This window comes from Strongylocentrotus purpuratus, unplaced genomic scaffold, assembly GCF_000002235.5.
Source record: "Strongylocentrotus purpuratus isolate Spur 01 unplaced genomic scaffold, Spur_5.0 spur5_scaffold_5, whole genome shotgun sequence".
NCBI lineage: Eukaryota > Metazoa > Echinodermata > Echinoidea > Camarodonta > Strongylocentrotidae > Strongylocentrotus > Strongylocentrotus purpuratus.
In genome coordinates, this window is record NW_022145611.1 from 12,439,701 (window position 1) to 12,455,718 (window position 16,018).

At 36.9% G+C, this 16,018-nt stretch overlaps 1 protein-coding gene across 1 annotated transcript; it reads left to right on the top strand.

Moving 5' to 3' along the window:
- The first annotated feature begins 1,006 nt into the window (after positions 1–1,006).
- LOC579902 (fibrous sheath-interacting protein 1) lies at positions 1,007–10,034 on the top strand. The gene is made up of 10 exons (XM_779994.5): positions 1,007–1,134; positions 3,514–3,698; positions 4,104–4,701; positions 5,262–5,369; positions 6,184–6,317; positions 7,117–7,221; positions 7,743–7,898; positions 8,357–8,506; positions 8,880–9,294; positions 9,813–10,034. Exons 2-10 carry the CDS (start codon positions 3,531–3,533, stop codon positions 9,989–9,991), a joined length of 2,013 nt encoding a protein of 670 aa, XP_785087.2. The 5' UTR covers positions 1,007–1,134; positions 3,514–3,530; the 3' UTR covers positions 9,992–10,034.
- The last annotated feature ends 5,984 nt before the right edge of the window (positions 10,035–16,018 follow it).

Here is a 16,018-nt window from a genome sequence, read left to right on the forward strand (position 1 = left end):
TCAAGTGATTATTTTTTCTATTGTAAAAATAAATAATAATGAGTTTGATTATAAAGTATTCTGATGAATGTGTATTTTTTGACAACTTAAATGATATTTGCTGTTTAAAATCATGATTTAACCTGATATTGAGCCTATACAAAAAAGTGTAAGGAATAACATAATCAGCAACTTTGGCAACTCTTGTGGAAATAAAGACAGTGCGAAAGGAATAAATGAGAGAATAATGGTCACGAAGCATAATTCAGAGTTCCCCATTTAAAAAAAAGGGAGGACAGCAATGGAGAATTCTAATTTTAATTTTTTTGTTATGAAACTCACATGTAGACAAAGAACTGAAAAAAGAAAGGAATATAATATATTTCTCTTTCAACAAACTAGAAACTTTGCAGCTATATATGATCATTTATATCATATTTATAAAAAGATATATGCACAGGTCAACTACTTTTGTTTCTAAAAGTAAGATACATATAGCTCCTTGAACCATATTACATGTGACAGATCGAGATGGGGAGTGAGAGAAAGAGAGAGAGAGAGAGAGAGAGAGAGAGAGAGGAGGGGGGGGGGGGGGGGGTCGGGGGCGTCTTATTTCTTTTGTATATTCCCTCAGGCTAGCGAGCCCAGATTGAGCAAATTAATAAATAAGGGATAATATGAAATGTTTTTAATATTTTTAAAACTTTTTTCATGTATCTGCTTCATTATAACTCATCACTCAGTATTCTTGTGAATCCAATGTAGACCTTGATATTTTGTGTAAAATAATAAGGTAATTGAGTAAGGGACAGTGTTTGAGAGGGCCGTTTATAGTTTCTTCTCATGTCTCCCTTTTGTCTCTCAAACTTCTCTTTCTCTTTTTTGCTATTATGAACATGAAAAACAAGTCACCGTTTATTAGTTCATAAAATATTGGTATGACATTATTATTATTATTTTTTAATTTTTTTTTTTTAACCTAGACATCCAGTCTGCTGATTAGACTTTCTTTTTAATAAGTCAAGTGGAAGATACCATGATTTTATGTGAAAATATGCAATGGCGGCTGTTGTCAGGAACGCTGTGTCTTTGGCGGCCGGTAGTTGACGATACGAGACAAATATTCGAGTGCAAACAATAACAATTGATCTTTTGGTAAGTTAAACGTCTGTATTCTTGTAAAATTACATTGCGATAGCCTGATTCATGTGTTTTTGGCTAATTTGATAGGCGTGGGATTGATAAGTGATATACACTGAGCTGTGAGTGTGACTGTGACTTGAGTTGAGCTCGAACTTCGAAGACAAAGTCGCACTTGGTTTTTTTCGGAGAGTTTTGCCGCAGCGGCAAAGGCGAGGCGGAACTGCAGAGCTCCGTCGTGTTCTCCAAGTCTAATGGAGTTGCGGACGGTGACATACCGGTAGTCGTACTCATACTAGTCCATAGATTGTAATTCAACCATGTCAACAGGAATTACAACTTACAACTAGGTCTAGTCTAACTAGATCTAGACCTAACTGTAGAGAGTAGAGTCTACTTTGAAGGGGTGACCAAAGTTCGCGGAGATTTAGAAAATTATAATAGGCCTAGGTCTAGACTCTAGATCTAGATCTAGATCTAGGGTCTAACAGTAACAGTTAGTATTAGAAAATGTGATGGATCTAGAAAATCTATTCGCTCCATGATTTCTCACATTCTAGAGATCTATAGGCCTAGAGTCTACACAAATTTATTTAGATCTAGAGTCTAGGTTTACTTCAATTATTACCTAGACCTACTGGACGGCAAAGTTTTATCTACAAATTGGTTCAACTAGATCTAGACATCTAGAAAATTTATCTTCAAAGGATTCCAGAGATATCGGTATCTAAAGAATTTGATGTCCAATCGGCGTGCGTGCCGCTGCATCTAAAAGTAATTTTTTTTTTATAAGTCATAAAAAAGTCGTTTACAGTAGCACCAGCATGTGGCGACAGAATGCAATTTTGTATGCATCGACCCATAAAAAAATAAAAATTAGCATGGGGGCATCGAAATCATAGGCGTATGGGAATTTATAAAATGGCTCTAGTATTTTAAGCATCGTGATTGGTCAATACGCGTCACATGACATTGACAAATTTTTGATGCAAGCACGATTTTGCAGAAATGAGTGCAGAAAAAGCGCGACAAAAAGTTATAATGCACGTGACCATGGAGATCCAGTGCGGCGCGCGCGTACATCTAGTACGCGCTCCCTCGAGTGCATTGCAATTATTGTAGGCTACGCGTAGCTAATATTGTACGCTCCACCATGATCCCCAGCGCAACGTACGCGTAGCTTAGCTCTAGTTAGCTAGCTAGAGCGGCCAACGGGGTATTATTAAAAAGCAAATATTTATTTTACTTTTGCCTTGGATTTAGGCCTGTTTTGACTTTTGGATTTTATAATGAAGCCAGGAATTTCAGCTGTCTGATGTAGACTCGTCTCTAGACCAACTGTATGGATTTTATTTTTAATCAAGGCAATGAATCCCATTGACTTTTTGGTAAGCCTGCAAGGTCTTAGTCTAGAACCAACATAACTCTAGATATAGATCTATAGATCTAGATCAAACTCTCGTAGACTCTAACTTATTAGATCTAAAGTTTCGTTTGTTGCTATTTGTGTCGCTATTTTATAAAACAAATAACTCACTTGACCCTGTTGTGCGAAACGTAAATGCAGTGTACGCTCGGTTTCTTCAGATGGTTCGCACTGTCAACTCGCCGCAAGCGGCTCGTTGCACAGAGCGGCACCAATCTAAAGAAACCTCGCGCGTACTGCATTCACCGCTATTGCACTCTGGGACATGCGTTATTTGTATAATATTTTGAGGGGGGGCGGGCGGGGTAGGGCTTATGCCTGTTAGTTGAATATCTACCATCCTGTTTATAAATTTCATGAGCGCGCAAGGAAATAAAAGGAGGGGGGAGGGGGGGGGGGGGCTTTTCCTTTTAGTCTTGGGTCGATGGTATCATGTACTGTTGAGTGCTAGAAACCTCAGATAACTTTCCAAATGCAGTGTTTTAAATCTTGATGGTTTTGATGGTGTGGTCTCAAAATTTATAGAGGTCTAGTCATGTCTAGGTACACCTACATGTATATACCGGTAGATCAAAATTTGGTCTCGACTTACAATAAGTTGTGTGGAAAAAAAGAAACCAGATCTAGTAGAGCGGTTTTTTTTAACCCAAGTTTATTGTAATCTATCTAACAGTGAAATATTGTCAAATGATCCATGCACTTTAAATTATCATCTAGATCTCATACAAGATCATTTTGACATCAATATTTTTTTTCAAAATCATTTATTAAAAAGTGGTATAGAGTGTAGACTTTAGGGACTCTACACAATAGCCTTTAAAAGTGGGTCTTGGTTCTGCAAATTTGTTCATAAAATGACATGACTACCAAGCCTGCCATCAGACTGGAAAATCAAATATACATTGGTACTCTGCCACACTGCAAATGTTCTGAATTAAAATTGTTAATTTGCTGTCATTCCTTTCCAGGAGTCTATCCGTCCAGCATGGACATCACTAGAGGCAGTCTAGATGATATCACCAGGCCTGCTAGAAACTCTAGATACAGACCAGGTAGCAGGGTATCGCTCAACAGCCCAGTTAATAGGTCTCTCAGTGTTGCCAGTAGTTCACTGGAGTTACTGCCACCTGATCCTGACATACTGCTGCAAGAAGTGAGTGAATGATGGAGTTTGCTGAAAATCCTAAATCCTATCCTGTTAAGGACAGAGCTATCACGCAATGTACCGTACGTGTAATGAGCAAAATCTCAAAGAAAACAATGAGCACTGAAAAGTAAATGAGTGAGGATTGCCCAAATATTTAATTTTGTCATAACATCATTGTGACTGTGAGATAATTATCTTTATACCATTCTTCGCAGAGTTAGACTTATCTCTTCTAAGTTTGCTTTACACAGGGTAAAACTAGTTATAAATGCAGACATGCTGTAAAATTCAAAGTTCAAACATTTATGTTATTTTGAAATGTCAAAGTGATTGATTTATTGTATTTTTCGAATAGTAAATTTGTGCCAATTATGACTGTATCACATTTTTTTTTTTTTTTTTCCTTCATAGGATAATGATCTGGCTGTGGTTGAGTTCCTCAACTCTTCTGAAGATGAAGAAGTAGGAAATGGGGAGGAGGAGGATATCAATGACTTTGGTAGAAGTGGAGGAGTGTTTAATGCTTGCAGGGTCCAGGACAGACTGCATAATCTGGACCTCCTCCTCCTTGCCAAAGGTGACAATGAAAGCATGGATGGTAGTCTCCCTGACACCGATGATCCAAGCAACCTGAGAGAGTTAACTCATCTCAACCGAACTGATGAGGACAGATCCGGTAGGAGCTCGTCCAGGGGACGCAGAAGTGAGAACCGGGAGAGTAGGCAAGATGTGGAGGAAGAGGAGGAAGAGGAAGATCCGGATGCAGACCTAGCAGCCATCACGGATCCGGAGCTGAAGAAGGCCATCAAGAAGATGCGCAAGCTGGATCGCATCCTGAACACAAGGGTAACGAGGGAGAAGGAGGTGAAACGGCAGAGGAAGATGCTCCATTATCAGCTGGAGGTGGAGCTAGAGGCTATCAAGGAGGAGGGAGGAGGAAAGTCTAAAGAGGCTTCAGAGAACACCACTCGATTCCTGGCATTGGTACCACCTGTCAGTCATGATGAAGGTTTGTGAGCTATACAAGCTTTGTTAGACCTCATTTACTCAAGATGCAGACATGCATTAAGCCACCTTTTTACAAAAAATACAGAAAAATAAAATGATGTCAGTATAGTGGGACTTCACATTTCTGAGTCTTGATTAAGACACACAGATTAATAAGTACTCATATGAGCCTCTGTTGCGCACTGCTACTCTTTTCTCTCCACTTGCCCCTCATTTATACTTAAGTGATGATAACAATAAGCCACAGCTTGTCCCTATTGAGGATGTTTACCTCTTCATCTGTGAATGAGGCTTCAGCTGTATTTACCTCAAAATTGATATTTGAAGCTTAGTATGTACATAACTTCACTGCTGAAATGAATTTTAATTGAATATTTGTTTTCAGGTTCAGGAATATAACCAGCCATAAACATATAAAGAATTCCAACCAACCCAAGCTCAAACACAGTAATTCATCTTTATATTTGTCACCTAATCCGTCGATCCGTAAAAGGGTTCAGTTTGTTTATGTCATTAATAATTTTGATGACTTCTAATACTGTGGTTCTCTTTGACATTTAGGAGTGAACATGGAAGACATTCCTTCAACTCCTGTGTTTGCTACGCAGCCACCAGAGGGCAGCAGTCCATCTCATAAAACTTCATCATCGAGTGAACATTCCAGTCCTGGTAGGTTTCTCTTTTCACAAACAAATATTGTAAACATTTAGGAAATTGGATGATATTTGTATTTAAGCACCTGTCTTTCCTACATGTATATGTAGGTCTCAAGATTTTCCTTTCTCATTATCAGATTTGTTTATGAGAACGTTTGCTGATCTTGTTGTATATTAATTTGAAGGCATTGTCATAATTATGAGAGCTAAAAGAAATATATTATAATTTTGATTTGATGATACCTTCTTTCTTATAGCCACAAATAAGACATGTGTAGGGATATCAGAAAACTGGAATGGAGAGAGAAAGAGAGATTTTATTTGATTTGATTTAAAGACAAAGTTATCGGATCCCTTTAAGGCCGCCATTTTAATTTGCGAGTAAACATTGCATCATCAATGTTTTCAGATGCCCATGTAATGTTGTGTCACTGCCTGCGCAATTGCAAGTAAACAACTTTGGTTACTCGTAATTTAAAATGGCGCCAATGTCAGCGCATGCGCACTCTTTTAACCGTGAAAGGGTGTATTTAAAAATCAAACTACCATACATTTTTTAGACCATTCTGTCCCCCAAATATTTATGAAGTATATCAACATATTTAATATGAACAATATTATTTTCCTTGATATTTGGTCCTATCCCAGTTATATTAGGGCTATCAATCTATTCAAAACAGTCTTCTTAGTATACTTCCATCTTTGACACGGTCAACTACATATGAGACAAAATGCCTTGGAGTTGCCCAAGTACTTTAACATGATTCTTAAAGATCTGTTACAAAGAAATACAGTTTTCATCACTTGTTCTTATTCCTAATTTTCAGGGAGGACAGTAGGTCAGAGTAGAAGAGCTTCTAAGACATCCCCAAGGGATCACCTTAGAAGACCTAGACCACCAGGGGCAAGCAACCAGGGTAGGAAAGAAGATGAACCAGATTTCATTCACAGAAATATTCAGGTGAGGGTATATAAAAACTACAGTTACCAGTCATGAGAAGTGAGAAGTAATTTTCACACAAGACTTTTTCCCCAAATCTGTGGAGTTCTTTTGATATGTATCTGTCATGTATTTGCCTACAACAGAGATGTAGAAATAAGTTATAGTTTTATGGGAACGTGTTTTTAATATAAAATGGAAAAGTATGAAAAACAAAGACATTAAAAGATAGTAATAGTGGAGGAGAGAAAGAGAGGGAGAGAGAGAGAGAGAGACAGACTGGTGGAAAATATGATAAGGAAATGTCGACATTTACCAAACTACTTTAACTTACAAGTCCACAGAGTTAATTACTTGAAAGGAGAAATCTACAAGAAATAATTGATGAGTGATCTCTTTGTCACAATTTGTAATCAAAGAGGAATGCAATTAACAAGATATCAGTGACCTTGAAGAACTAATAAGCTCATCTCATATTTTGTCTCCCTCAAACTTTCAGAAAGACACATTGTTAAGTTCATATCCAATAAGAAGCGATTGTATATGAATGGGCTCTAGTGCAATGACTCAGGGAAAAAAATACACGGGGGCTTGGGGCGATGTAGCCCCCGAAATGCCAAAAAGAGCCCCCGAAAGTCATAAAAGAGCCTCCACAATTTGCATAGAGTTCAATGCAAAACAAATTAAAGAGTGTTATTTTCATGCAAGCAAGCTTGAAAAGTAGCCCCCGAAATTTTTTAAATAAGGGGTGCATTCAAGTACCAATACAGATAAATAACCATACAGTAAATAACCATGATACCCTTCTCTGTCTTTTCAGTTGGCATCGGATGCGGGTAATCTGATCGCCATGACAGACGATGAAAAAAAGAGGCTTGAAGATATGCTCTCAGAGGTTGTTGTTCTTGCAGGTGAACCAGATGAGGTAAGATTTGTTTAAATTCTCTGATGGTTTCTTTTTCAGGCTATCATGTCCTTCTATGGACAAGTAATAAGTACGCTCACTTACCGTGTGCCGTACTGGCCAGTCTACAACATTCATATTTCTCTTATCTTGCATCCAGAAACTTGTGCTTTAGATAAAGTGATGCTAATGAGTGTATAATACAGGTTTAAAGAAGTCATTATATTGACTAGCTCATTGTTTGGAATGATATGAGGTTGTATGTCCTTGATAACAATATTGTCCTTGTCTATGACTTGGGGATATGATTATGCTCTTGAATTATTTCTCTTATCTCCCTTAAAGCTAGTCAGTATTATATGAATATTTTTATGTGTGCTTTCATTTTGAATCGGTTGATCTGTATTTTTGTGTGCTCAATTAAATGACAAAAATATTTCATGAAATTGACTTGTTATTACATTATATCATAACGTTTCTTTTCTCATTTGATGATGTATACGTATGTGATATTTGTTTCTATACTTTTTACTTTCTTGAAGGGTTCTTCTGGGAACAGTCTTCAGTTGAAACACATCCCTGGGTCTGGCTACACACCGGATGCTGACAGTCAGATGCTTTTACAAGACATTGATGAGAAACTAAAGAACCTTCTCCCATCTGACGATTTCATGGACATCTGTAGCACCCCCTCTATGGTATTTGTTTTACATATATATCTTTCACAGTATAATTGAATGGACCCAGCAATATCAGAAGGTTAAGTTTGTCTGTACGGGTATAATGATCAAACCTTACCAAAACCTGCATGTTTAAAAAATCACATACTAAGTGCTGATTTTTGTTAACTGAATTATTTATTTCTAAGTGTTGGCAATTAGAAATGTACAAAGTAAGTGTCTGTGTTAAACCCCTTAATCACAAATATTGTTAAAATGTTCTGTACCTCACTCCCTGTATGTGAATCTTGCAATTATTCAATTTAGATTAAATTTTGTTTTGTTTAATTTCAGTTATGTTTATTTGAAGCATCTTTTGGTAGTCTGAATGTATAAACAGTGATTTTATATCTCATAAAGTAACCCTGGGTAAAGAAAATGAATAAAAGGTAGATAAATAAATAATTGACCATTGTATAAACACGTCATTCTTGCAGCTTGGAGACAGACGTGAGTCATTCAACCCAGCAGCATTTGACCTTGGCGAGCGCATCCTCAAGGACACCAAGATAGAGCAAAGTCAGCAGCAGAGACTCAAAAACATAGAGCAGGAACTTGTCAGCCTTCAAAATCAAGTTGATAATGAGGTAAGAGGGTCACCTTAAGGGGGTCCTATTCCTGAGATTATCTACAAAATAATTATATTTTCAAGCCATTAATTTCTTGAAGTGTGTTTAGATTGCTATACAACACAATAAATGTAGGATTTTTATCAAAAAAGTATAGTATTCTAAGTAGTTTTAGTAAACAAAAAATTGCATTGACAATAGTTCCATCCCACTTTCCCCTCATGTGCTATCTGTTTGAAAGGTGGACATTAAAAAGTACAATAACTACCGTAGGTATCTGCCCTAACAAGGTGAAGAAAAATAGTTTCAGAGATAACTTCATGCAAATGCTTCTCCTGTTGACACAAATATTTTTGTTGTACATTTCATCTTTTAACCTTTCCTTTCAAAGATATCATCACCATCATTATCAAAGGCTCAGCTGAACTCCCTTCTGCAACGCTGCTCTGATGCCAGTGACAGAACCCTGACGGAAATCACTTCGCCCCGACTCCAACAAACCCCCTCAACGCTACAATCCAACCAGTCGTCTCCGAGAGCGAGCAGTCAGCAAGCGTCCCCTCGATTGCCTGGGCAGGGGGGCAGCCAGATGTCGTCGGGGGCACCCCCTGGTGGGAAACTCTCCAATGATGCCCTGCAACAGCTTCTCTCAGAGGCCAAAGCCAGCCTTGGGCTACTTGCAATAGAAAATGCTGATAGCAGTCGTGCCAGTAGCAGGACCACAACCACTATGATGACGGGGAGGGACTCGGCATCGCAACTTGCATTTTCTATGGATGACTCACCCAGATCTGAAATGAGTATGAGTAAGTCTAACCCATTGTCAAATTCATCCCTCCTGTGCTACTAGCATCAAGTATTTATCTCTGGTTTAAGTTCATGACCAGTTGGAAGAGAAAAAAATTATCATAATAAAGTAATACCATATGTTGTGTTGAATTATTTACATAGAAATAATATAAAAAATGAATAGATAGATGTTAAGGTTATGCCATTGAAAAAAATAAACTTTTAAAGGCCCAAAGACATAGCAATTAATAGATATGCAGATGAAGAGAGATGGGGCATGAGATAGTGGGAGGGTTGGAAAAACAACGGGAGAGATAGAGATCATACTGTCAAGCCTGTGTGTAAAGACCACTTTACGCAGTCTCGGTGGACTTTTCATTTAGGATTCAATGAGAAGCTCTGACCAAGAGAAATAGGGAAAATATGTTCTCTATACACCTGTGATTTCTATATACAGGTGAAAGCTTGTTAGAATGTAACAAGAAGAGAAAAGGAAACTGTATGAGCTATAATATTGTAATTCATAATTTTACAGATACATCGAGAACACTTGTTTCTCATGATGTAATCCAGCAGCTCCTGAAGAACCCCCGTGCCACCTTACTGCAATCCAGTCGCTTGCAAAACATGGAGAACGATGAGGAGAGAGAGATTGATGACGACGATGAGAGAGAGTTCGATGATGATGAACTAAACGCTTCATTGGACATATAGCTAGTGCAGTGAGACCTATACATAAAGACTGCTCAAGGGAGAAAATAATGCCTGTTTAGAGTACCGAAGCTATGACATCATAAAAATCTATTTTTAGAATTTCTCAATTTTTTCTTCATTTTCCAAAAGAGCATCAAAAAATAATGTCCAAATGTCAAAAACCAATTGAATATGTTAAATATTGGCTGAGATATGACCATCTGAATAAATGGATGTCCTATAGGAACTCAGCGTTATATTGCTCTGGCTCGTAATGTTATGAACCAGAGCAATATAACACTGAGTTTCTATAGGAAAATTGAGAAATTCCCAAAATAGATTTTTGATGACGTCACATTTCACCTATATAATCAGATGGTCTTTATAAAGTTTGTACAGGTTGCTTTAGTACAGTTTCTTAATCGAAATGTTATTCAAGCGAATCAGTAAACGTGGTCTTCATGTTCAGGTGGTTGCCAAAACTCCAAACATCTACAACTTGGATATGCACACATTGGACAACTTTACCAATAGGCAGTGAACATGGTCTGAACGAACCTTTCACATTCCATGGAATACTTTGTTTATTCTGGTACTTCTCATTCGTTTATGCATTTTCTTTCAGAATTGCAGATGCTATTTATTTTCACATATGTATATATGGTGATGATTTTGTTGGATTTTATTTATATAGAATTTGTTTTATTTCCTTTAAATTGATTATTGTTTTCTTCATCATTGTCAGAACTTGAGATGATCTTTTATATCTACTTGTACTGTATGGTTGCTATAGATACCCATTTCTTACAAAACGTTTATAGCTACACAGCCTAGTCTTGGTCCCTATATCTTAAGTGTGCTTATTCATTGTTTATTGTTTCAAGTGCACATGTTAGGATAATATATCAGTGTTTTATTGACTAGGCAGCCAGACAATATATCATTTGATAATCCTTTCCACAGTGATATTTATTGCTTGTGACCAATTTTTTGCCTAAATTTATAGAGGCAGTGCAATGTGGATCTATATTACCTTTTTGTACAGTTCCTAATCATTATGAATGTTACAGTGTCCCTCTGCATGTTTAACCAATTCTCCTAATTATAACATACTGACCCCATCATCCAAGCAGACAATTCCCTGTGGTGATTATAGGTTAAATGCTTCATTGTAGAATGGAACCCAGGATGTAAGGATAATGCAAATCAGCATTAGCCTTTCGTCTTCCATTTGCATACTTGTGTGGAAGGATTCCCAAAGCCCAGTAAAAACCAGCAAATGAAGATCTTTGTATAATATGTATGCAATACAAATATAATTTTTTTCTTAAGTCATATATAATCTTGCATAATTGTAATGTAAATCTAGTCCATTTAATAGATTTCAATGGCAAATGAATGCAGTGTATTTTGTTCATGAATTTTATTTTGATGCAGATAAAGTTAAAAGATATAGCCTTTACCAAGCAGTTTCATTTCCTCTGTATGTAACTACATGCTGATACTATTCATATCTTCTTGTCATCAGATTGTAAAGAACTTGAGGATATAATATACAAAGGAGAAATTATTTGCATTCTGTATTGAAACAGAGATACACATACACTTGCCCTGCACTCTGAACCTATAATCTCTGACACTCTTCTATACTGTATTGTTCAACCAGTCAGATTACATTTGCCCCACTCAACCCAGGTGATGTAAATCGGTACCTGGCAGGAATTAATTCCTTGAAATGCTGGAGCGCTGTACAAACGGCCGCAGCTAGGCGAAAGCCGGGGTAATAATAAATCGCGCCTCGGAATAGAATTATCTAGAGACGGCGCTATAGAAATGCCTATTATTATTATTATTATGCATAATCTTTGAATTGTGCGAATATTAATATGCATGTAAATTTTGAAATCCTAACTATGCATCCAACACCTTGAAATATTGACTTTTTGTGTGAATTTCTAGACAAGATGGGTGCAGCTATATAGTCCCTATATTCACAAAGTGACGGTAGTGAATGAAAAATCGCATACAATTTGTGTGCAGATTTTCCTCACTACCATCACTTCGAGACTAAAAAGGGAGTTTGAAAAAACTTGTAAATAATAGTCCCCTAACATAATAATAAATAACAAGATTACAAAACAATAACAATATATATAATAAGATACTACACATTATAGAAACACACCGATGAACACACTTTTTTTTTGAAAGATAATTTTTTATTATTTTCTTTCAAATCAAATACATATTGTTCAAATAATTCTCAACAAAACTGGATACATTGTACATTGATATTGACGGATATTGACCTTGATCATGCTAAGTATGAATGAGAAGTGACTTTCTGTTATGAAGATATGACAATAACTTGAAAGTACAAAAAAAAAAAAAAAAAAAATGGCGCCTGATGACCTTGAAAATGACATATATGACTTTGCCAAAATTGAAAGAAATTGACCGTACCGATCCTGAGTTATTACCGGCACAAAAAAGAAAAGCGGGACACATAAAAATAAATAAAGAAAGAAAATTCTGACGAAATCAATAGCTGATCTGTTTATGACAGACTACCTAATCATAGTACGAAATTTAGTGCAATTGTGCATATCAACACACCTGGTGGGCCTTAAGTCTCAGAATTTGCTCAGATTGGGACGGGGAACCCCACTCCAACACCCCCAATATTTATTTATTTATTCATTTATTTCAGATGTCTTTCAAATCTCATAAAAAATGTGCACCATAATGCCATGAGGGTTTTTTCAAATCTCTACCATATTCTCAGGATGGGAGGGGTAAATCTCCAGGGATGGATGTGTCTGCAGTTTCTTATGCTTCAAATTCGATTTGATGTGTAATAACACACCTTGCATATCTCAATGTTTTATGAGGAATCTGAGGAGAAACCTACACTAATATACAGAGTCGCCCAAAAGTCAAGTGAAGATGAATTTTGGAGGAGAGACAGACTGAGTTAGATTTGGGAGAGTGGAAGAAGTCATTGATGGGCTTGTACTTTTGCGCCCAATATTTGATTTCCTTGTCAACTTACCCTCTCCTACCCTTCAACCTTTGAAATTCCTCGAGCAACATTTGTTAAGATTTTCGCAAAATCGTTGACCACCAGGGACCAGTTGGCATAGTGGAGTTCGGGGAGCCCCCCCCCCCCCCCCCCCCCCGAGGCCGCTCGATATTTTAGATTTAGGGCCGGTCTATCAACATTTCAGCAAAGCAGATATGCCCGCAATAAATATTTCCCAATAACATCGTTTTCTGCTCCTTACCAATATGCCAGGCGCGGATCCAGGATTTCTCAGGGGAGGGGGCCCAATTTTTTTTATTTGTTTTGCTCCCGAAAACTCGCTCAGTGGGGGGGGGGGGGGGGGGGGGGTAGTGAGCATATTTTTTTTTGGCCCTCGAAAATTTGCCCCCTGGCGCTCAAGGGGGGGGGGGCATCCCCCCAAAAAGCTAAAAAATCACATGTTTTTACATGTTTTTTTTCCCAGGGGGGAGGGGCTCGGACCCCCCTGGATCCGCCCCTGCTGTATGCACCCACCCCTCGTTTAGTTTTTTTTTATTTTTGATGTCGGACAACCGCATAATACATTGTACACTATTCGCGTAAGGCGTGAAAAATGTCTTCTACTTTTTTTTTAACTCGATCTTTTTCGCTTCTTCACTTAAATAATCCTTTTTTTTATTTTAAAGCTCATACTCAAAAGCATGGCTTGCATAGAACTTGTTTGATGGACATCGAATAAAAATGCGGTCACTTCAAAATAACGGTACGCGAAGGACAGAATTATATTCCCTTTCTTTGATTATGTTTTGTTTTCGTTTAATGCTCTGCCTTCTTGATCCCCATGTTTTTTCCCCTTCGGATAATTTGAGTGTACATGCAATTGGCAGCCCAATCAAGGGTAGAGGTGTATTTATTTAGTATATACTCGATTGGACATAGAATACAGGAATATACAACTATACATCTTTTTTTTCCCCATTAATTCGGTTTTTGAGAGAACAAATCCTTGTAGAACAATCCAAAAACTAATACTAATAAAGTTTACCGACATGAAGTTGCATTGTTCAAAATTGTCTTGAAGTATACTAGTTGCATTGTTTAAAATTGTATTAAAGTGTAAAAAATATAGTTGCATTGTTCACAAAATCACAATGAGGTATACAATATATAGTTGCAATGTTAAACAAACGTTATCAAAGTGAACAATATATAATTGAATTGTTCATATTTTATTAAAGTATACAATATATAGTTGAATTGTTAAAAAATGATATGAAAGTGTACAATACAGTGCGTTCCAGAAAAAACGAAACCGAGAGTTATCAATGATTTATCATAACTTAGTCACATTTATATTTAATAAATGACACATATTTGGAAAGCTTAGATCTTCCTCTTTCATTTGATGCAACTTGAAGAGAGGAAACCAAAAAGTCATTTTGCCGTAGCAACAAACAGAGTTGACAACAGACTTAACTCCGTTTCGTTGACAATCAGTCATGCATGAAGTCCTTCGTCTACGGCTGATTGTCCACGAAATGGAGTTAATTCTTTTGTCAACTCTGTTTGTTGCTACGGCAGGCAGCCAGTAAAAACGAACTCGCTTCATCAAATTATGGAAAGGCAAGCACTACTTTAAACTAACAGAACTTTGTTATTTCTTGCTCATTTTTCCTGATTGAGGTGTCATATGAAAGGGCAGAAACTCAACTTTCTAGAAATGTGATTTTCTCCTTGAAATTAAGATACCGTCCGCCAAATGACTTTTTGGTTTCCTCTCTTCAAATTCATTTTAATCACTGATACGTGGAATATGAAAGAGGAGGATCTAAGCTTTCCAAATATGTGTCATTTATCAATTATAATTGTGATTAAGTCATGATAAAACTTCTCGGTTCCGTTTTTTCTGTACATAGTTGCATATTTTTAAAATCATGTAAAAGAATACAATATACAGTTGCATTGTTCAATAGTGTATAAAAATAATACAAAACATTCGCCGAGATTGACAAGGAATAGACGGCAAATTTTGATTATTCACACAATTTTTTGATAAAAACAGGATTGAGATCTTAGATCCATAGGCCAGATCACTGGGAGTGGATAATTTCTTGCCAGACCGATGCGTTACGTTGCGTTACGTTGGGCTAAAGATCAAAGCGCAAAGGAAGCAAACTAGAGCTTTTTTGACTGCTTTTTCTATTGATTTTATGACTCATATTATTTCGCTGGACTTAACTATATTGCCTTATGTCATCAACATTGCTCATTCTATTGTATATTTTGGACATTCTATTAAATAATGAATAATTGTTTCAGGGGTATGGCAGTACAGGTTTCACTATTAGGGGTTGTTCGGGATGACCATACTTTGGCGGGGTCTGCATTTAAGCCATATTCCGAGTCTGCGAATGATACTTCGCTGTCTATATTCAGTATGCATAAAAGTGTTGGTTTGAAAGGCCTTGTGTCAATATGATTTTCCCATCTTTGTTTCCATTTATTTTACAGTTCTGATTTTAACAACGCTTTCATTTCAGATAAAAATAACCGATTTTTTAAAATTATGATTTCTTGCTGTAGTGCTTGTTTTTGCGAGGTGATCTGCATTTCGTTTTCATGTAATGCCACAGTGTGGTGGGATCTATTCTAGATACACTTGGGTACCTTTGTATAACAGTTTGGTATAATAATATCATTTACAAAATTATCATCAGGAGACTGTAAAGAGAGGTAAAGTGACAAACAAAAGCTGAGAAGGGTTGTAAAACAAGCCAACAAAATAATGAACCATACTGTTGACCTTAGATACTACTCTTTCCTTACAGACTAAGGAAAAAGTAGTATCTAAGGCGCTATCCATTATGTCTGATCTAACCCACCCCCTTAATGACCAGTACATATACCTGAGAAGCGGACGAAGATTGAGATCTTTTAAAGCAAGAACTAGTCGCCGCATTAATTCATTCATTCCACTTTCCATAAGAGTTGTTAATGAAATCCAGTAAAGACTCGAGCAGAGAATG